This window comes from Colobus angolensis, unplaced genomic scaffold (genome assembly GCF_000951035.1).
Source record: "Colobus angolensis palliatus isolate OR3802 unplaced genomic scaffold, Cang.pa_1.0 Scaffold74, whole genome shotgun sequence".
Lineage (NCBI taxonomy): Eukaryota > Metazoa > Chordata > Mammalia > Primates > Cercopithecidae > Colobus > Colobus angolensis.
In genome coordinates this window covers 12,486,308-12,510,311 of record NW_012121154.1, presented here as the reverse complement: position 1 = coordinate 12,510,311, position 24,004 = coordinate 12,486,308, and the positions used below count along the sequence as shown (strand labels likewise).

Below are 24,004 nucleotides of genomic sequence, written 5' to 3'. Positions count from 1 at the left end.
CTCAAAAAAAAAAAGAAAAGAAAAAAGAAACAAAAAAAAAAAAGAAAAGAAAAGAAAAAGAAAAAAGAAGTAGATGAGCCTAAAAAACAACAACCAAAAGTAGATTTGGGGGCAGAAGAAGATCAAGAATTCTAAGTGAAGCTGTCAATTTGCGTATGCAAGTCTGAAGCTTAGGAAGATTATGACTGGAGATAAAAAACTGAGGGTAACCACACATAGAGATTATATTTAAAGCCAGGTAATAACCTAAAAACCAAGCTTTTTAAAAGAAGAGGGGACTGCAGTTGAACCTTAGACATTTAAAGTGCCTGGGCATAACAGAGTAAGTCAGGAAAAAATGAGCAATAGTGGTCATTTAAGTGTGGTACCCAGAAATCCAAAATTAAACCTTTCTAGTAGGAAGAAAGGGAAGGGATGATTATTTACATCAAATCTGAAAAAATGTATATAAATTATACAAGACTACCAATTAGTTTGACAACACAGGAGGTTATAGTAGTGCTGTGCAACCTGATAATAAGTACAAACAGCTTTCTCAAGGAGTTTTGCTATAAAGAGAATTAGAGGAATGAAATAATAAAAAATGGAAATAATTCTGTTATATTTGTATGTGATAGGAATGATCTAATAGAGAAACTGAAGATGCAAGAGACATGGGATGACTGCAGCCAAGAGGGAAGAATGAAGATTTTGAAAAGGTGAGAAGGGATAAGATCCAGAGGGCAAGTGGAGGAACAGGACTCTAATTTTTTTTAAAGTGACATTTTTCTTTTTTCTTTATTTTTTTTTTGAGACGGAGTTTTGCTCGTTGCCCAGGCTGGAGTGCAGTGGCATGATCTCAGCTCACTGCAACCTCTGTCTCCTGGGTTCAAGCAATTCTCCTGCATCTGCCTCCAAGTAGCTGGGATTACAGGCGCCTGTCATCACACCCAGCTAATTTTTTGTATTTTTAGTAGAGACGGGGTTTTGTCATGTTCAGCAGGCTGGTCTCGAATTCCTGATCTCAGGTGATCCACCCACCTCAGTCTCCCAAGTGCTGGGATTACAGGTGTGAGCCACTGCGCCTGGCCATTTTTCTGTTTTATAAGAGAAAAAACAGAATTTGAATATAAATACAAAATTTTAGATTGAAGTTGTGTCCCCAGGACCCATACAGTAGCTGGCATATAACAAGCCCTCAATAAATATTTACCAATTTAGAGCACTGAAATAGAACTTTTTTTTTTTTATCAGACACAGTCTCACTTTGTCACCCAGGCTAGAATGCAGAGGTGCGATCTCGGCTCACTGCAGCCTAGACCTCCCAGGCTCAAGCAATCATCCCACCTCAGCCCAAGTGGCTGGGACTACAGGCACAAGCAACCATACTTGGCTAACTTTGGTATTTTTTTTTTTTTTGTACAGATGGGATTTTATCATGTTGCCAAGGCCAGTCTTGAATTCTTGGGCTCAAGCAACCAGCCAGCCTCAGCCTCCCAAAGTGCTAGGAATACAGGTGTGAGCCACCACGCCTGGCCAGCACTTATTTCACTTAAAATCTTAACTTCTTATGGCCCCTAGGCCCTACTCCTCTAATCTCTTTTTAATATTCTTTCCTTGGTCTATTATCCCATTTTTGATATTTTTTCCCTGTTCTTTAGGACAATCTAAATTAGTTCCTGCCTTGGACCTTTTGTACTTGCTGTTTCCTCTACGTAATTACATTTAAAGAAAGTCATACCATTGAAATAGTACTTGCTTAAGCCAATAAAATCAGAGAAAAACTAGTACTCTTTGTTAGAATCAGTACATTATCAAGATTTCTTTGCTCTAAACGAGTGGTAGGCAAACTAGAACCCCTGGGCCAAATCCAGCCTGCTTCCTGATTCTGTAGACAAAGTGTTATCGGAACACTGTCATGTCCATTCATTTACACACACAGTCTGCTTTCCAGCCACAAGAGCAGAGTTGAGTAGTTACAACAGAAACCATATCATTGCAAGTCTTAAAGATTTACTCTTTGGCCCTTTACAGGAAAGTTCTGTTGACCCTTGTTCTAAATTTAATTCTAAATTCTAAAATAATTAGGGAAGTAAAAGAGGATTTTCAACAACACACACATACTTTTTAATAATCAGGAACCAAATTAAATTTAAAAATGAGAAAATGTATGGAGAAACTGAGCTAGCTATAAAATCTAGTATTAAATGTCACATGTTGACCCAGGTTTTTAAAACTCTATTCCCTTAAATAATCAAATTTTAAATGTCACAATAGGAGTTTTTAAAAAACCCAGCATTTAATCCTTCAGTTGGCTGAATAAAAATATCATGAGATTTCCTGGTATTAAAAAATGAGGATTTTGGCCATGCACCGGGGCTCATGCCTATAATCTCAGCACTTTGGGAGGCCAAGGCAGACAGATCGCTTGAGCCCATGAGTTCAAGACTAGCCTGGACAACATGGCAAAACCCTGTCTCTACAAAAAAATACAAAATTAGTCAGGTGTGATGGTGTGCACCTGTAGCCCCAGCTACTCGGTGTGCTGTGATAGGAGGACTGCTTGAGCCTGGGAGGTGGAGGCTTCAGTGACCCATGATCACACTACTGTACTACATACAGCCTGTGCAACCTTGAGGTCCTTTATTTGAGCCCCTATCCCACCCCCCCAAAAAAGGGATTTCACACAATTGTCTACTATAGCTGCTGAAACACAGGGTATTTCCATTTCCTTTTCTTTTTCCTAAGAGCATAGTTATTGTCTTGTGCAAGCTCCTTGGGAATGTCTATGGTAGGAGAAGGGTTAAAAGTGCTCTAAGCCCTTCACTTCCATTTTAACCAGAGTTGTTTTCTTTTTATCTGTTTTACATATTTTGTTTCTGCAGAAGTATTTGAAAAGCACAGGTAGTAATAAATTCAACCGATAACTAACAGCACTGGTTTAGTGAGAAAAAGCAAGACATGGATCTAAAATAGACCAGGAATATCACCCTAGTTCTGATACCTTACAATCCGTGACTTCAGGGAAGTTAGTTAACCCTTCTGAGCCTTTGTTTTCACATCAGTGGGAAGAAGTTAACAATGAGCTCACAGTATAAAAATAATGCAGTAACACATGTAAAACATTTACCTGGCACAGCAGCACTCAACAAATTGTAATTCATTCCTTCTTCTCTTACTATTAAGTTGAACAATACAGAGTTACTGATATCAGACCAACTCTGACCTATAAAAATGGCATTCATATAGTTCAACTCAATCCTGCAAAACTCAACTGTGCAGAGGATAGTTACCAGAGGGTAGAAAGACCTCCTTACAAGGGTGGCCCTTGGCTGGCATTTGTGAATTTAGCTGGTAAACAGTTCCCTACATTGATAAGAAACTTTCCTCAAATGATAAGGGTAGCTTACTCTGCCTACACTGTTTATACAAACAATATGGTTTATGTTGTATACCTATTTTCTTTCTGGGAGTCTGGAATTTTGGTACATTCTAGGCAGGTGCCTACGTGCCATCCCTCAATAAAAACTTTGGGTACTGAGTCTCCAATGAGCTTCCTTGGTAGATAACATTTCACATGTATTGTCACAATTCACTGCTGAAGAAATTAAATGCATCCTATGTGCCTCAATGGGGAGAAGCCTCATGGAATCTTGCACCTGCTTTCCTCCAGGTTTCACTCCATGTACCTTTTCCCTTTGCTGATTTCGCTTTGGATTATTCTGCTGTAATAAATCTTAGCCATGAGTACAACTACATTCTAGATCCTGTGAGTCCTTCCAGCAAATCTTTGAGCCTGGGGATGGTCTTGGGATCACATTTGACACATCAACTTTTAAAATACAACTAACTATTTTAATGGCAATTTTGTTAAACTGTATTGTACACAGTCTTAACTTCTCAGAATATATTACATAAAATTAGATGGCAAGGTAAATTTTGATGTATTTACATGCTATCATAATGTGATACTCTCAAGAGTTAAATTCTATAAACCTACTTTCTCCGACACTAAATGTCCCCAACTGCCAGGGTATTGACTTCTTCTGAGTAGACAAAAACTTTCAGGAATGCAATCTGGCAACATATATCAGTAGCCTTTAAAAAGATCTTGCATTCCATTTGACCTAGTAATTCTAGATCACATTTATTCTAAGTAAATCACTAAAGACATGCACAAAAATTATGCCAGAATGCTGATTTCACTGTAATATTTGGCTCAAACAACTTACATATTCAATAAGAGACTGATTAAAACTTAATTTTGGTACACCTCTAGACTGGAATACCACGAAACCATTCAAACAGGAGTTTGAAGAAAGGAAGAAAAAAAGAAAGCCTTTGCATACTATTAGAATGAGTCTGAATTTAGACTTAAAGGCAACAAGGAACCAGTGATGTAAAAAACTGGGAAAATTAAATGACTTATGTGTTTTTAGAAAAAATTATGGTTTATGTGTATTGTTGTCTTTGAGTGAAAAACAGAATATATGAATAAAAGGGCTTTTTTGGTGTAAATTTACTAGAGAGGACAAGAGGGAAAGAAGAGAGAATTAGTGTGTTAGTATAATACTAATTTTATTAAGTTTGAACTACTCACAGAACATCTAAGTGGTCTAGTAACGCAGAGGGCTATGTGAGTGGAGCTCATGAGAGAATTAGGTAAGGCTGATTTGGAAGTCATGAGCATACAAAAACAGTGAAAGCTATAAAAGTAGATGAAATCTCCAGGACAGTTTACAAAGTAAGGTAGTGCAGATCCCTAGAAAACACAAATATTTAAGAAAAAGAAGAAACATTTAAAAAGGAGATCACGCCATAAAAAGAAAACCAGATGGAAAAAGAGTTCGGCGATTCCTCAAAATGTTAAATGTGGAATTATGTCATGACCTAGCAATTCCACTCCTAGCTATAAAACCAGAAGAACTTAAAACAGGGAGTCAAACAGATACTTGTACACCAATGTTCACAGCAGTATTATTGACAATAGCCAAAAGGTAGGAACAACCCAAAGTGTACATCAAGAGATGAATGGATAAGCAAAATATAGTTCATCTATACAATGGACTACTATTCAGCCATAAAAAGGAATGGAATTCTGGTATATGCGATAACATGGTTGAATCCTGAAAACATTATGCTAAGTAAAATAAGCCGGACATAAGAGAATAAGTATTTTATAATTCCACTTATATGAGGTATCTAGAATAGGCAAATAGAGATAGAAACTAGAATAGAGGCTACGAGGTACAAGGAGAAGCGGGAAAGGAGGAGTTATTTAATGAATGCAGAGTTTCTATTTGGGATGATAAAGTTCGAAAACAGTAGTGATGGCTGCACAACACTGTGAATGTACTTACTGCCGCTGAATTGTTCACTTAAAAATGATTAACATGATAAATGTTGTATCTATTTTGCCACAACTTAAACATATATATATATTTTCACTAAAGCCAAAGGTAAAGGGAGTCAATAGTATCAAATTCTGCTGCGAGATCGGGCAATATAAGAAGACCTGAAAACTAGGCATGGCCTTAATGTGATGGTAGCATGGTCACAGTAATAACTAAATTATACATAGCAGGTGGAAGAATTAATAAAAGGAAGAACACCATAAGGATTTGGACATCTGAATGGACCTACATTTTAGACCGTGCCCAATTACAGGAATTAGAGGCACAGATAAAATTGACAAAGGGTCAAGACTTAATCCAAATGAGTCACCCAGGCCCTACCTTTGACCCCTTCAGGTGATACTGGGAGCCCGGAGAAGGTGAAATGCTGCTCCTAAGCCTTGGTAAGTAAAGCAGGTAGAACAAATAGTGTGGCAAGGCTGGTTTGCATCTGGCTCCAAGGGAGTATCAGGGTGTGGTTTCCTTTCCCTCAGAGATATCGAAGACTGAAAGTAGCATTCTCCTGGCCTAGAATCGGTGATAGTGGATCTTCAGAGGGCAATTCATTGATTCCCCCCAACAACACTGTCACAAAACTACTGGTAGATTAGCTACTGCAATCTGCCTGGTATGGGACTGACTGTAGTGGGACTGAATTATTCTTGGAAATAGGGTCACTGCTGCTCCAAACTGATAATCAGGCACTATCTTAGGAGGTATTTTATGGAGCAGATAGTCCAATCTCCAGTTTTACAGACCAGGAGATGACTGATCTAAGTGTCACAAACTCTACATCCAAGTCCTACCTCTACCACTAAAGTCACTATATACCCTTGGGACATGCCACATAACTATACTCTGGGGTCTCAGTGTCCATATTTGTAAAATAAATTCTGAACTCTTAATTCTAAGTCAACATGGTACTATAATAGCAAAGAAAAAATACCTTAAAGTCCTGAAATTGGTCTAGCATTTTTCCCATCAAACTGCATTGTCCCTACTATCCCTGTGAAATTTACCAGAGTACTACTTATGACTGTTGATTATTTACTTAATGAAGCAAACAGCCTATATTACAAAATGGTACTGGATCTTATTTTAGACTAGAGTTACTCAAAGCATAAATTTTGGTAGTCCTAAATTTATACCACTTTAATTTTCATTACTTCACTAACTGTACAAATACAGAGAACATTTTTGGTCATCAGAAGTAGAATTATTTTGTTTTACTTTTTTGAGACAGGGTCTTGCTCTGTCTCCTAGGCTGAAATGCAGTGGTGTGATCATGGCTCACTGCAACCTGGAACTCCTGGGCTCAAGTGATCCTCCCACGTCAGCCTCCCAAGTAGCTGGGCCTACAGGCATGCACCACCATGCCAAGCTAATTTTTAAAATTTTTTTATTTTGTAGAGACCGGGTCTCATTGTATTACCCAGGCTGGTCTCAAACTGCTGGGCTCAAGCCTCACACTCCCAAAGTACTGGAATTATAAGCATAAGCCACTGCACTGAGCTGAATTATTTATGTAATATTTCCATTCTTAAAAATGAAAACAGGCTATTTACAAACATGTTGTAATTCTAAATTAACGTCAAAAACATTAAAGGAAGAACAATCACTACTCTGTTTGCAATAATCTATTTGATATTGCCACATTCTTCTGGAACCACTTTACAAATTTAAAATCTTATTTGTTTTATACCAGAATGTCCTTATTCATTAAAAAATCATCATAAACTATCATCTAAGCCACATCATATATTATTAGTGCAGAAATTTAAGTAAGTTAGAACTGAAAATCTAAAAAGGGAAAAATGCCAATCATTAAATTGAGAGAGGTATTTAGAGAAAAAGAACAGTTTAGAGTGATTGAATAAATAAGCTCTAATTCCTCAGAAATTGGACTTAAAGGACGTTCTTCTTCCCAATTAAAAATCTAATTTCTTCTCTGTATAAACTCTCAAACTGTAAGTGGGTTTTGATGAAAGGCTCACACCAGCATCTTAGATCCTAGGTAAAACCTCTAATTTTCCCTTTGAGTGTTAAGACCTCCAATAACATACACCTCAATAATATAACCATAGCCAGTGTATGTTATTGAAGGCATAACATGAATAGGTTATACTAATTGTTATATTAATAGGTGTAAAAAATCTCCATGACTTCTCAATATACTCCTTCAGATTTGTGATCAAAATTTGTCTACTTCTTTTCTCTCTCTTACAATCTATTATTTTTAAATATTTGTATTAAAATACATAAGAAATTTAAAAATAAAGAGCAAATGAAGTTTGGTATGACAATTGTCCTCAGTTCATCACATGTAGCATTTCACTCCATTTTACTCCTCTATTAACTAAATGTGACTCTTCTGACCTATGTGGCAGCATGAATCTGGAGCCAAGCAACTCTGGGTTCAAACCTAACTCTACTTTTTATTAATTATGTGGCCATAGGCAAATATGTTAATCTCCTTGAGCTGCATTTCTTATAAAATGAAAATAATACCTGCCTTTTTGCTGGGATGATTAAGATATTTTATATAAAACATCTTGCTCAAAGTAGGGGAGCTGCTTAACACTGTTACAGAACATTATATGAATACAACGAGCTCTGTATTACAAGCAAAAAAAATAAGAAAAAATTGTTTATGATTAAGTATGAAACAAATGAAAAATTCAGCATCACCCTAAGAACAGGTGTAAACATGGCTGGGCACGGTGGTTCATGCCTGTAATCCCAGCACTTTGGGGGGCCAAGGTGGGCAGATCATTTGAGCCCAGGAGTTCGAGGCCAGCCTGGTCAATGTGGTGAAACACTGTTTCTACTAAAAATACAAAAATGAGCTGGGTGTGGTGGCATACACCTGTAATCTCAGCTACTTAGGAGCCTAAGACATGAGAATCCCTTGAGCCTGGAGGTTGCAGTGAGCCAAGATTGCCCTACTGCACTCCAGCCTGGATGACAGAGCCAGACTCTGCCATAAAACAAACAAACAACAAAAAAAGAATAGTTGTAAACAATGCAAGGACAGTACTTTAAAGCGGGCTTTTGAAGACAAAAACAAAGCCACGCTTAAATGAAAGCACCTCCAATTAGTACAAACAAATCAACACTCACTTTAAAAGCAACAGAAAAAATAGCTTCTTCATAGTGGATTAAGTGTCAAGAAATCACAAGCAAAAATGTTAAGCACTGAGAGAAAAAAGAACAAGTAAAAAGTTTTTGCAAATATTTCATTATATACAAAATATGTTAGAATCTTCAATTATACAAATTCAAACTAAAAATACCCGAGCACCAGCTGAACACAGGGTTCACGCCTGTAATCCCAACACTCTGGAAGGCTGAGGCGAGTGGATCACCAGGTCAGGAGTTCAAGACCAGCCAAGCCAACATGATGAAACCCCATCTCTACTAAAAATACAAAAATTAGCTGCATGTGGTGACACACGCCTGTAATACAGCTACTCAGGAGGCTGAGGTAGGAGAATTGCTTGAACCCGGGTGGCGGAGGTTGCAGTGAGCCCAGATAGAACCACTGCGTTCCAGCCTGGGCGACACAGCAAAACTCCACCTGGTTGCTGGGGGTGGGGGGAACCCAAGCACCAACAAACTAATGACTCCTGTCAGCAGGTGGCTCTAGTGACACTGGAAACAATATCAAATACTATAGTAAAATACAGTTCGTAAAAAATGTATCAATTCTCAGAAATTTGGAGTCAAAAAAAAGTCATGTCAATACTTCAATAATGAATATTAGTGGTAATACTATTTAAAAGGAAAACAAGGTTAGCAATCATGTTCTCAGTGTTTGAGAAAGGTAATCGTTTTTGTTTTTACTTTAAAAAATGGCTAGGAAAGAAGAAATTTAATATTTTCCACTTACAGCTCTTCCTACTTTCTAACTCCAGAAGGGTTTTTTTTTTTTTTTTTGCTTATGTAACCAATTTAAATACTTACTCTGAACCTGCAGCCATTTCCAAGTATGACGTCTCTGCTGTATCAACCCCCAATGGGATCACTATGCTCATGACGTTCGCCTCTGGTAAATTCGATTACTATGGAGTCCTATGCATTGGTATCCAAAACACTGGGGCATGCCAGCCACAGTGCTCATTGCAAACATCTAAGTGCATCCACAAACCCTGTTTAAAAGAAAAGGAAACAAAAAAGCAACAGTCACACTATAACAGTAAGTAAAATAACATGAAGAAAACATTCTTTATTAAAAACTCAATATAAATTGAAATTTGCTTAGAGTCTCTCTCATTAATTTTTCTGGAACTGAGTTATGTGATCATGATCAAAAGAAAAGTTTCTAAATCACAATCTTTCTGAGGGAATGAATTTAGGATGCCACAAGAAGATTACTAAGGCATATTTAGTGAAGAACCAAAAATATTCATTTTAAAGGATAAAATGTAATTTCTTACAGTGCCAGTATGCAAAAATAAGTCTTCTTTGTTCAGTGAGTGATCTAACAATATAATAACAAATACTGAGTACTTACTATGGACTAAGCACCATAATCAGCTTTTTACATGGATGGTCTATTTAATCCTCCTAAAGGTATCTCCATTTTACCACTGAGGAAAAGAAAACCAAAACAGGCTAATACTGAAAAGCACTGTGTAATTGTCTATTATTGTATATTTTCATATTATAATAATTAGTAGTCTGGTAGCTCTCCCCCAGCTACCATGGTTTAAAAATAATTTAATCAAGGTTGCTCCATTTAAGAGATGAAACCAGGATTTGAACCAATTCTACTCTATTGTTTGTATTTGTATGTAAGGGACACTATGTTATTGGTAATAAATTCAATTACTGTACAGTAGTTGTCATTTTCTATAACAGGTAAATCTAAGTATACTGTTGAGGGAGTTCTCTTTTTCTTCCACTAAAGCTGTTCAGTTATTAAAGAGTTAATACCCCCTAATTCAATTAGTAGAAAAAACTAAGTTTTTTTTTTTTAATTTACAACAGCAACTAAAAGATACTTAGCTTCAACATCAATTTTTCTAATTTAAATTCACTACATAACAGTGGCTATAGGTATGTTTATAAAATATCCACTCAAAGTCTTTTCAAAAATTATACAGGTGCAACTCAGGAACAAAACCAATATAGATAATCCTATAAATTAGAAAACAGCAACAGTCATTATCCTTGTCTCTGTAATATAATACCTGAAATATTGAAAAGCAGTGTGCAATTGTCTACTATTACATATTTTTATATTATAATAATTTGTAATCTGGTAGCTCTCCTCCAGTTACACATAGTTTAAAAGTTCAAGGCTAGTTTTCTTGGAGAATTCAAACCACTATTAACACGTTATTTACCCACTTTGGCAATCTTCCCCCATAATGTATGAACTCAAAATCTGTACAATCTGTGAAACAGGAATTAACCTGGATATTCTCAAATGTTAACTAAATATTATAGGCAGCTATAAGAATTGCTACTTGAAGAAATACTGTTTTTTATGCTAGACTCATAAAAAGTCTTGCACTTTAGGTATATACTATATTTAGTGGTATACTTTTAGGTATATTTACTAGAGGCAGACACTGAAAGGAAATCAAGTCATTATTAAAGTCTTTTAAGTAACTGATGATACTTCTAATTTAAAATAACCTACTTAGGTATTTATTTACCAGTATGTCCCTTTTTATATAAATATGCCATCCTCAATAAACACCACACTTGAGCTGTTTCATTAAAGAGCTTGCCACAAACCTCCTTCAGACAATGACTTTTATTTGTGCTATTGCTGCTTGTCTTCCAAACTGCACAGTGCCTGGAACATAACAGCATTCTACAAAGAACTGGTGAATGCATTAGAGCACTTGAGATGAAACTGCAGCTCTGGCTTAATTAACTAAACGAACTATCACCCTGTATAATCAAGTGTCATTAAAAACAACTACATGACATTCCCATAACTGCATTTCCCTAAAAACACAGAAGCTCATCCTCAGGACAAAGATACATCATCACATCTGAAACAGAACTGCGGACTCTGAATTTGATTCAATAGGAAAAGCAGATCTCAGTAATTTACTCACAAGAGGTCAGAAGACAAGAGGTCATATGTATTAAGACATTAAGGCAAATATTTCACTATTTTCATTAATATAAAAAATCTTATAATGAGAAAACTCACATTGCTTAAAAATCTTGTTGATATTTAATAAAATGATGAATTTGTTAGGCTTTTTCAAAAAGGAAAAGCCACTGTAGTAAGCAGAAAAGATGTGACCTTTAACACAGTGAGCTTAAAAAACAGTCAAAAATAGGCCGGTGTGCTGGCTCACGCCTGTAATCCCAGCACTTTGGGAGGCCAAGGCGGGTGGATCATGAGTTTAGGAGATTGAGACCATCCTGGCCAACATGGTAAAACCCTGTCTCTATTAAAAATACAAAAATTAGCTGGGCTTGGTGGCATGTGCCTGTAATCCCAGCTACTCGGGAGGGTGAGGCAGGAGTAATCGCTTTAAACAGGGAGTCAGAGGCCGTAGTGACCTGAGATTGTGCCACTGTACTCCAGCCTGGCAACAAAGCGAGACTCTGTCTCAAAAATTAAAAAAAAAAAAAAGGTTATAAATAAAGGGAAAAGGTTTTTAATACAACCTGAACAATTAACACAATGTTTTCACATCTTACATGTGAATCAAAAAACTGGTCATCCAGCTGACAAGTAAAATATGTACAAAATACACTGAGAATAAATGGCAGCCATTAAAGAAATAATATAAAAGGAAATACCATGAGATGTCTGGTAAATCTGAGGTCCAAGAAAGAATAAATGTCTTCACAAAACCTGCTTATCCAGAATAGACCTAGAAACCAAGTGAACATAGGAGTTTTGAGCTATTTTAAAATGGCATAAAATTACAGTTACTTCTAACTAACACGGTACCTAAAACCAAAGTGACTCACACAAAGCAGCCAATTCTTAAAAGGATAAATTTATTCTTCCTTTTACACAAATGAATGTAAACACAAGTAAAGGCAACAATCAAAGCTAAATACTAAATCAAACTGGAAAAAGAAACACTGGGATACAATATTAAATTTAATATTTAAAAAATTTTAAAAATAACTTTAAAAAATGTTAAATTTTAATACAATATTAAAAACAGATTTAGCAAAAGCAACAATACCAAAACAAAAACAATAAAAACAAACACAACTCTAAAGTAGGAAAAATGAAGTAAAAGGCAAAAAAAAAAAAAGCAATTAAAGTAGAAAACAGTTTATCAGGAAAACTGGAAGTCTGAAGCTGCCTTTAAGACCATGTTAAAATAAACAGAAAACAGGCTGGGTGCAGTGGCTCACACCTGTAATCCCAGCACTTCCAGCAGCTAAGGCAGGTAGACTACTTGAGCCCAGGAGTTCAAGAGCAGCCTGGGCAACACAGTGAGACTTCGTCCCTACAAAAAATACAAAAATTAGCTGGATGTAGTGATGCACACCTGTAGTCCCAGTTACTTGGGAGGCTGAGATGGCAGGATTGTTTGAGCCCAGGAGGTCAAGGCTGTAGTGAGCCATGATTGCACAACTGCACCCCAGCCTGGGTGACAGAGGGAGACTCTGTCTTTAAAAAAAAAGAAAACAAAAAATTACAGTTACTTCTAACTAACATGGTACCTAAAACTTTAAAGATTAATATGATACCCAAAAGGCAGAAAGAATAAAAATACGAGGAAAAATATTTTCTAAAATTACAAATAAAAGTGCCCAATATAACAATCTCTTTGAGGAAAGAGCCATTTACTATATTTCTGTCCTTTATAAGCACCTGGCACAGTGCTCAATAAATATTTTAAATTAAATTAATGTATATATTTTGGGTGTGTATCACTGAGAGACTAAGGAGGTAAATTTTTGGCTTAATTACGAATGGAAATAATTAAAGAAACTTGAAAGAAATTTTGAGCAGACATGTAACTGAGATGGGAAATTAAACAGCCTTTATTATTCATTTAAGATTTAATTTACAGCAGCTGACTAAGGTAAAATGAAAAGAACACTAGTCAATCAAGATCCATTCCAAGTTACTACCTATGAATGCTTGGGCAAGTCATTTCACTGTTCTGACTTTCAACTATAAATGAAAGTTGATTTAGGTTGATGATCTTACAATTACAAGCACATTAACGGATTACTCCAAGTAATCAAAACAATAGAATTTTAGATTCTAAAAAACTGTAAAATACAAATCTGATAACAAAATGAATATGTATTTCTACAACTGAGCTAACATTACTACCAGATAGTGCTCTACAAGCACTTCTCTGATACCCAAACTTCCCCAGCTATTGGTTATAATAATAATGATAGCAAATTCTGAGTGCTTACAATGCTTAATCTCCACAATAATCCTACGATATAGGTATATTATCCCCATTTTACAATGAGGTAGACAAGTTAGATTTGCTCAAAGTTCGTAACTAATAGCCAAATCAAGATCTGAACCCTTGTGGTCTGATTCCAGAGCCTACACATCAGTTTGCCTGAAATTAAAAACTGCCAGATGGCCGAGAGCTGTGGCTCACACTTGTAATCCCAGCACTTTGGGAGGCCTACGCGGGCGGGTCACCTGAGGTAAGGAATTCAAGACCAGCCTGGCCAACATGGTGTAACCCCGTCTTTACTAAAAATACAAAAATAAGCTGGGTGTGGTGAGGCACACTTGTAATCCCAGCTACTTGAGAGGCTGAGGCACCAGAATTGCTTGAACCTAGGAGACAGAGGTTGCAGTGAGCCAACATTGCTCCACTGCACTCCAGTCTGGGTGACAGACTCTGCCTTAAAAAAAAAAGAAAAAAACACTTGCAGCTGCCTCTCTCAAAAAGGGAAATTAAATACTTAAGTATCTCACTCCAGAATATCTGGATTGCATTTCCTCTGATCATTAAATGAAACCGCACTAACAAACTGACCTTGCTCCTCCCTCAAACCTGATCTACTTAACAAATTTACATTCAATCTGTAACAATGCATTAAAACACCACAAACGTGGGAAAATACAGTCTCAAAGTCTTAAAATTTGTGTTTATGACCAGGTGCGGTGGCTCACACCTGTAATCCCAGCACTTTGGGAGGCCAAGGTGGGTGAATCACCTGAGGTCAGGAGTTCGAGACCAGCCTGGCCAACGTGGTGAAACCCCATCTCTACTAAAAATACAAAAATTAGGCCGGGTGCGGTGGCTCACGCCTGTAATCCCAGCACTCTGGGAGGCCAAGACGGGCGGATCACGAGGTCAGAAGATCAAGACCATCCTGGCTAACACGGTGAAACCCCGTCTCTACTAAAAAATACAAAAAACTAGCCGGGCGAGGTGGCGGGCGCCTGTAGTCCCAGCTACTCGGGAGACTGAGGCAGGAGAATGGCGTGAACCCAGGAGGCGGAGCTTGCAGTGAGCTGAGATCGCACCACTGCACTCCAGCCTGGGCGACAGAGCGAGACTCTGTCTCAAAAAAAAAAAAAAAAAAAAAATTAGCCAGGTGTGGTGGTGGGCACCTGTAAGCTCAGCTATCAGGAGACTGAGGCATGAGAATTGCTTGAACCTGGGAGGCAGAGGTTGCAGTGAGCTGAGATTGCACCACTGCACTCCAGACTGGGTGACAAAGCGAAAACTCCATCCCAAAAAAGAAAAAAAAAAATAGCCAATCTCAAAAAGTTACACACTAACTCCATTTATATAACATTCTTAAAGTAATAAATTATAGAAATGGAGGATAGGTTATTCAGAAGAAAAGGGGTAGAGGGAGGTAGGTACGGTTACGTAGGAGAACAATACTAAGGATCCTCGTGGTGGGCCGGGCGCTGTGGCTCACGCCTGTAATCCCAACACTGGGAGGCCGAGGTGGGTGGATCACGAGGTCAGGAGATCGAGACCATCCTGGCTAACATGGTGAAACCCTCGCCTCTACTAAAAATACAAAAACTTAGCCAGGCATGGTGGCGGGCGCCTGTAGTCCCAGCTACTCGGGAGGCTGAGGCAGGAGAATGGCGTGAACCCAGGAGGCGGAGCTTGCAATGAGCTGAGATTGTGCCACTGTACTTCAGCCTGGGCGACAGAGCAAGACTCTGTCTCAAAAAAAAAAAAAAAAAAAAAATTAGCCAGGTGTGGTGGTGGGCACCTGTAAGCTCAGCTATCAGGAGACTGAGGCATGAGAATTGCTTGAACCTGGGAGGCAGAGGTTGCAGTGAGCTGAGATTGCACCACTGCACTCCAGACTGGGTGACAAAGCGAAAACTCCATCCCAAAAAAGAAAAAAAAAAATAGCCAATCTCAAAAAGTTACACACTAACTCCATTTATATAACATTCTTAAAGTAATAAATTATAGAAATGGAGGATAGGTTATTCAGAAGAAAAGGGGTAGAGGGAGGTAGGTACGGTTACGTAGGAGAACAATACTAAGGATCCTCGTGGTGGGCCGGGCGCTGTGGCTCACGCCTGTAATCCCAACACTGGGAGGCCGAGGTGGGTGGATCACGAGGTCAGGAGATCGAGACCATCCTGGCTAACATGGTGAAACCCTCGCCTCTACTAAAAATACAAAAACTTAGCCAGGCATGGTGGTGGGCGCCTATAGTCCCAGCTACTTGGGAGACTGAGGCAGGAGAATGGCGTGAACTCGGGAGGGGAGGTTGCAGTAAGCTGAGATCGCACTATTGCACTCCAGCCTGGGAGACAGAGCGAGACTCCATCTCAAGAAAAAAAAAAAAAAAGGATTCTTGTGGTGATAAAATTGTTCTATACCTTAACTGTGGTGGTTGGGTACAGGTACATTTATGTGATCATAATGTACAGAACTAAATCTAGACAAACAAATGAGTACAAATAAAACTGGGAAGCCTGAATAAAATGAGAAGATTGTATCAGTGTCAATATTCTGGTCTTGGTGAGGTGTGTTGGCTCACGTCTGTAATTCCAGCCCTTTGGGAGGCTGAGGCAGAAGTATCACGTAAAGCCAGGAGTTTCAGAACAGCCTGGGCTACATAGTGTGACCCAAACTCTACAAAAATAAAAAAACTAGCTGGGCATGGTGGTGCATGCCTGTAGTCCTAACTATTGAGGAGATTGATGTAGGAGGATCTTCTGAGCCTAGGAGTTTGAGATTACAGCAAGCTATGATCATACTACTCTCCAACCTGGGCAACAAAGGGAGACCCTGTCTCTTAAAACAAACACACACACTAGTCAGGACACTGTACTACAATTTTACAAGATGTTACCACTGAGGGAAACTGCGTACTATGGTTTGAATAAGATTTGCCCCTGCCAAAACTCATGTTGAAACCTTATTTCCAGTGAAGCAAGGTTGTGACGTGGAGCCTTTAAGAGGTAGGGCCTTGAACAGGAGGTGTCTGGATCATGAGGGCCCCGACTCTGTGGGTGGCTTGGTGTTAGTATTGTGGTAGTGAGAGCATTATCTCTGGTAAGAATAGATTAGTTCTCTGAGGAATAGATTAGTTCCTGAGAGAGTGGGTTGTTAAAATTTTAGCCATAACACCCTTTGAGTTTTGCTTTTTCACACGTGTCCACCTCCCTTTTGATTTTGCTCCATGTTGTGATGCCACCATGCTTCTTGAACTTCCCAGCCTGCAGAGCAGTGAACTAAAAAACCCTTTAGGCCAGGTGCAGTAGCTCACACCTGTAATCCCAGCACTTTGGGAGGCCGAGGCAGGCGGATCACAAGGTCAGGAGATCGAGTCCATCCTGGCTAACACAGTGAAATCCTGTCTTTACTAAAAATACAAAAAAATTAGCCAGGCGTGGTGGCAGGCGCCTGTAGTCCCAACTACTCGAGAGGCTGAGGCAGAAGGATGGCATGAACCCAGGAGGTGGAGCTTGCAGTCAGCCGAGATCGCATCACTGCACTCCAGCCTGGGCAACAGAGCGAGACTCTGTCTCAAAATAAAAAACAAAAAACAAACAAGCAAAAATACAAAAAACCTTTTATTAATTATCTAGTCTCAGGTATTGTTACATCAACACTAAATGGACTAAGATACTGGGTAAAGATACATAGAATTTCTCTATTATTTCTTACAACCATATGCAAATCTATAATTATCACAAAATTAAAAGTTTAACTTTTTAAAATGACATTAAAATTATGGCCTTTAAACTCTTTTTGAGCACTGGTAGCAATTTTCCTATACATGAAATATTAACACAGAAATCTAGGCATCCTTTTGATTGTAACATGAAAAAATAGTTTTTATCTCTTATGCTTTAACCAGTAATTGTTAGTGTCCACTTGAAGTGCCATACTAAGAAAGTCAAATATAAAGGGAGAATGCCACAGAGATGTCTGCCAATGGGGACAGTAGGCATTTGTACTTCATATTTGCTATATCTGTGGTTTAAAAAAATAGCAGGGAATGTCCACGCCTGTACACCTGAAGAACTGTTTGAAAATCAGTAGCTAAACGAAAATACTGACTTAAAATTTGATATGGAAAACTTGTTTCACTGGTATATTCTACTTGTCCAAAGGACATATTGAGTAGAATATTTTTTACTCTTTCAAAAAATAGTGTCAAAGCTTACTGTAATTAAAAATCAAACAACAACAAAATCCTAGGCTGGATATGGTGGCTCACACCTGTTATCCCACATTTTGGGAGGCTAAGGCAGGAGGATTGCTTGAGGCCAGGAGTTTGAGGCCAGCCTGGGCAAAAAACCAAGACTCTTGTCTCTACAAAAATTTTTTTAAAAATTAGCCAGGTGTAGTGGTATGTGCCTGTAATCCCAGCTAATCAGGAGGCTGAGGTGACAGCATCACTTGAGCTCAGGAGTCTGAGGTTACAGTGAACCATGATAGCACAACTATACTCCAGCCTGGGGAACAGACCAAGATCCTGTCTCTCAAAAAAATAAATAAGTAAAACAAAATAACTTTTTAAAAAAAATCCTGCAAACACTTTTTTTTTTTTTTTGAGATGGAGTCTCGCTCTGTCATCCAGGCTGGAGTACAGTGGTGCGATCTTTAGCCACTGCAACCTCCGCCTCCCAGGTTCAAGCGATTCTCCTGCCTCAGCTTCCCAAGTAGCTGGGACTACAGGCGTGCGCCACCACGCCCAGCTAATTTTTGTATTTTTAGTAGAGACGGGGTTTCACCATGTTGGCCAGGCTGGTCTAGAACTCCTGACCTCAGGTGATCCACCTGCCTCGACCTCCCATAGTGCTGGGATTACAGGCTTGAGCCACCGCGCTCAGCCCCATTTATCTTTTATTTACTTAACCTATATAGACCATTGGGTTTGATCACTATTACTTTTTAGCCTTTTTTTTTGAGACAGAGTCTTGCTGCATCACCCAGGCTGGAGCATGGAGTGCAGTGGTGTGATTACGGCTCACTGTAACCTCTGTCTCCTGGGTTCAAGAGATTATCCTGCCTCAGCCTCCTAAGAAGCTGGGACTACAGGCGCGCCACCACGCCCAGATAATTTTTATATTTTTAGTAGAGACAGGGTTTTATCATGTTGGCCAGGCTGGTCTCAAGCTCCTGACCTCCAGTGATCCACCCACCTCAGCCTCCCAAAGTGCAGGGATTACAGGCATGAGCCACCATGCCTGGTCTTTTTTTTTTTCTCTCTCTTTTTTTTTTTTTGAGATAGTTTCAACACTCTGTCACCAGGCTGGAGTGCTGTAACACAATCTTGGCTCACTGCAACCTCCGCCTCCCATGTTCAAGCAATTCTCCTGCCTCAGCCTCCCAATTAGGTGAGATTACAGGTGCCCACCACCATCCCCAGCTAATTTTTGTATTTTTAGTAGAGACGGCATTTCATCATATTGGCCAGGCTGGTTTCGAACTCCTGACCTCAAGTGATCCGCCCACCTTGGCCTGCCAAAGTGATGGGATTACAGGCATAAGCCACCATGCCCCATCTTTTTCAGCCATTAAATAACCAAACAAGAGCATGTTTTTTATTAAAACAATGTTGGCAATTATTTTATTCTGTCATTCTTTCTCCACCCCCCTGCCACCCACCCCCAACCCCCAAGATGGAGTTTCGCTCTCATTGCCGAGGCTGGAGTGCAATGGCACCATCTTCGCTCACTGCAACCTCCACCTCCGGGGATCAAGTGATTGTCCTGCCTCAGCCTCCCAAGTACCTCCATCACAGGCACCTGCCACCATGCCTGGCTAGTTTTTTATATTTTTAGTAGAGACAGGGTTTCACCATGTTGACCAGGCTGTTTTCGATCTCCTGACCTCAAGTGACCCACCCACCTTGGCCTCCCAAGGTGTTAGGATTACAGGAGTGAGCCACCGCACCCGGCCTATTCTGTCATTCTTTAATCTCAAGTAAAACGTTGTCCTCCCTCTCCTATCTCCTTCTAAGTATGCTTTCTATCACTATTTTGAATCCATTTCTTTCATACTAGAAAACTTGAGACTTTTCTTCTTTCCCTCTCTAAAAACAATGTGCATCAAATCTAATTAAAAGAATTTAAACAAATCTTTCTGATGGTACTGTCTACATTTTATTATCTCAGAGCTGGGCAATGAATACTTCTTTAAGTAGTTTCTTTCCATATACTAACTTGGCTTTTAAATCACTGGTTCTCAAACATAGATCCACAACTGTTACTTTTCATATACCTGGGGATAGGAGTAGAAAATGATAGGTTCCGCCTGTAGTCCCAGCTACCCGGGAGGCTGAGGCAGGAGAATGGCGTGAACCTGGGAGGCGGAGCTTGCAGTGAGCTGAGGTCAGGCCACTGCACTCCAGCCCGGGCGACAGAGCGAGACTCCGTCTCAAAAAAAAAAGAAAATGATAGGTTCCTAGGCCTTACCCTAGAGATTCTCATGTAGTAGGTCTGAGATATGGCCTGAATGCCTTATCAAAAAACTAAAAGGGCATTCACACCAGTGCTCTATTTTAGAACTATTGGTTACAACATTGGACAGAATATTATACTTCAAAAGCCACTAGTTTCCTCCTGACTTTGACCTATTCAAAAAAGTGTAGTTCACAGTAATTTCAGTCAAGTTCCTAATCTTGACATTTTATCAGGTTACCTTGTTCCATACTAATAATCCAATCTATAACTCCTTTGATTATGCAAGTCTTTTTTGCTATTGTTGGCATAACCTTGCTCATTCCTCTTCAAATTCACTAATTTTCTTTTCCTTTTCTTTCCCATCCAATAAAAATCATATTAGACCTTCAAGAACCAATGCTTCCTTGAAGCCTTCCCAATTTTAGATAGCTTTAAAATATCTAGTAGATCAACCTCCTAAGGGCTGTTTCCTCAGCCGTAAATAACAATTTGACTAGTCTTTATCTCAAAAGACTGCTCCAGCTATAAAACTTGTTCTACACTAATGTCTTCCCTTTTTAACCTCCTAAAGAATGTACTATTTACATTAACTACTGGTTTATATTTTGACACACATTATTTTAGAACAGCTGTTAAATGTATACTTCCACAATTAGATCATCTATTTGACTCCATAGCAAGAACTGAGGTATTTCTATATTACCTCAAAGCCTGTAATTCAGTGGCTAAGATACTACCTAAATTATTATTGATTAAACCACAATTTCCTTTTTTCTAACACATTCAATCTCTCCTCCTTCCTTTAAATGAACATGAAAAAACAAAACCTGCCACTGACGAATGTTACTAACGTAGTTGCCCCCAGGCAACCCATTATTAGTCTCCCATCAATCCTGGATTCAATCTTTCATTTGTTTGATTTACTATTCCCATCTATTGGATGTACATTTATGATATCTGCCATCACTTCAAAAATCAAGCCTTCAAAGTGAAACTTTCTTTTCCACACATCTTCTTTCATTCTATTTTTTATCACTATCGTCATTCTCCTCTTAATCCTTCTTTCCTTCCAGTCTCCTATTATATCCAGCCACCCAATCTCTTGTGCCTCCTCAGTGTTTAAGACTCATTCTTCCTCAGCCTCCATGGCCCCTACCATCATCTTCATCATCTGAATAATCCAACAATCAACAACCCTTTTGATTTGTCACTATCAACTTCTAAGTAATTTGTCTCTAAAGAATGGAATTCTTAGTATTGTTTAAGTATTTCCCACTTCCCTCAGAGTACAACTATTCTATTATTTTAAAAGCAAATCAAATTCATTCTTTCAACATATTTATTGAACATATACTATGTTCTAGACACTGCTCTAGGTGCTTGGGAACGGGCAATGAACAAAATTATATTGCTCTTACAACACCTGAAATGACCTATGGCAATCCAATGTAATCAAGGGTACCTTTGAGTAGTTTTTTGTTTGTTTGTTTTTTGTTTTTATCCTGGAGTGCAGTGGCTCGATCTCAGCTCACTGCAACCTCTGCCTCCCAGGTTCAAGCGATTCCCCCGCCTCAGCCTCCCAAGTAGCTGAGATTACAGGCGTGCGCCACCACAATTGGCAAATTTTTGTATTTTAGTAGAGAAGGGGTTTCCCTAGGTTGGCCAGGCTAGTCTTGAACTCCTGACCTCAAGTGATCCACCTACCTCGGCCTCCCAAAGTGCTGGGCTCATAGACATGAGCCACCGTGCCCAGCCTTAGAGTAGTCTTCTTAAGTAGTTGCCTTTGATTAATGATTTGTTTATTCTCATTACCTTGTCAAGAACTAGTCCTTTATAAAAGGATCAACAAAAATTTTCAAATGACTTTAATTCAAATTATTGAACAGCCACTCTTTAGCTATGTGACCCTAGGAAATGTCTCAGTCTCAGGCCGTGCACGGTGGCTCACACTTGTAATCCTAGCACTTTGGGAGGCCGAGGTGGGGGGATCGCTTGAGCTCAAGAGTTAAAAAGAGACCACCCTGAATAACATGGTGAAACACCATCTCTACAAAAAAACAAAAAATGAAAATTAGCCAGGTGCGGTGCTGCAGGTGAAGCTGAGCACCTGAGGTAAGCTCGGGAAGCTGAGGTGGGAGAATTGCTTGGGCATGGGAGGTGGAGGTTGCAGTGAGCTGAAATCATGCCAGCACTCCAGCCTGGGTGAGTGAGACCGTCCCTCAAATAAAAAAGCAAGAAAGAGGAAAAAGAAAACAGAAATGTCTCAGTCTTGACTGGGCTGATGGCTCACGCCTGTAATCACAGCACTTTGGGAGGCCGAGGCAGGCGGTTCACTAGAGCCCAGGAGTTCAAGACCAGCAGGGTGAATGTGGGAAACCCAGTCTCTAAAGAAATTCAAAAACTAGTCGGGCGTGGTGGCCCATGCCTGTGGTCCCACCTACTCAGGAGCCTGAGGTGAGAGGATGGCTTGAACACAGGAGGTGGAGTTTGCAGTGAGCCAAGATCACACCACTGCACTCCAGTCTGGGCGACAGAGCCAGACTCTGTTTCAAGAAAAAAAAAAGTCTCAGTCCCTCTAGGCCACTCAGGAAAAAATGAGCAAAATATCTGTCTTGTTGTACAGAGTAAGATATGTAGATACAGTGTAGGTATTTATTTATTAATGTTAGTTGTCTCTTAGAATACACAAAAAATATATTATTCAATCCAATGATAATAATCAATTCCAATCAGAATACTGTTGGCCACTAAGCAAATGGTGAAAGAACAGCAACTCTATTACTGTATTTGAATAGTTATCTTAATATTTCAAATGTATTTTAAAATATTTACTATAAAAATCTTAAGATTAAAGTAAGAGTAGGCTTAATTCCTAAGTACTTAATAAACCCATAAAATCAGTAAGGGACCAAAATTAATTATAAATATATATATATGTAAATACTTTCAAGTTTAAATAGTTTTACTTCTACAGCATTTTCCTGTCTTTTAATTCCAAGACTTACAATATCCCAAGATCAGCTTCCTCCTCTTCATACAGTAAATAGAAAAACAAAAACCTGGAAATGGGAAGACTAGTATAATACAACTAGAGAGTTGAAGCTTAAGGAAAGAAAATGTCTATGCATTTTACACACAAAAAATGAATTATGGAATTAATAGATCCACACATCCAGTGTGCAATCATATGCAAACACACATGAGCTTTTAGAGTAGCCTGTCTTGAACTTCAAAAAAAGCACACAATCTCTGAAAAAATTCAGAATACAGGCAAAAATAAAATGTCAAGAATGAGGTTGGTGGATACAATGAGTCCTATAAGGGACCAGTACATTTGCTATGAGACAGACTACACTCACTTTCACCTTCCAGCTTCACTGTAAAGCTGAGGTGGGAAGACTGCTTGATCCCAGGAGTGAAAGACCAGCATGGGCTGTTTAATGAGACCCTATCTCTACAAAAAAAAATTTGTTTTAAATTAGCCGGACATGGTGGCATGGCGCCTGTAGTCCCAGTTACTTGGGAGGTTGAGGTGGGAGGATCGCTTGAGCCTGGGAGATCAAGGCTGTAGTGAGCCAAGACCGTGCCACTGCACTCCACTCTGGTCGACAGAGCGAGACCCTACATCAAAAAAAAAAAAAAAAAAAAAGAGGGGTGGGGCCTTTCTGCAAAGGGATTATAGATAAATGAAAAATAATCCACATATAGTCAGCTCATCAGCCACTCATGAAAATCATTTAAGCATGAGGAAATTGCTGTGTGTAGCTGGGGATTGAACTAGCATTGCTTTTCCCAAAATCCTTAATGA

At 39.0% G+C, this 24,004-nt stretch overlaps 1 protein-coding gene across 2 annotated transcripts in view; it reads right to left on the bottom strand.

The window, feature by feature from the left end:
* The window catches only part of KMT2E (lysine (K)-specific methyltransferase 2E), a 100,623-nt gene that overhangs the window by 63,911 nt on the left and 12,708 nt on the right, over window positions 1-24,004 (bottom strand). Inside the window, exons 2-3 of one of the 2 annotated variants that reach the window (XM_011927755.1) lie at window positions 12,147-12,220; window positions 9,336-9,520 (exon numbers count right to left, since the gene is read on the bottom strand). In XM_011927755.1, the coding sequence (XP_011783145.1) occupies window positions 9,336-9,406 (71 nt within the window). In that variant the 5' untranslated portion in view covers window positions 9,407-9,520; window positions 12,147-12,220. The remainder of the gene's footprint in view (window positions 1-9,335; window positions 9,521-12,146; window positions 12,221-24,004) is intronic. The other variant, XM_011927756.1, reaches the window with a different exon arrangement.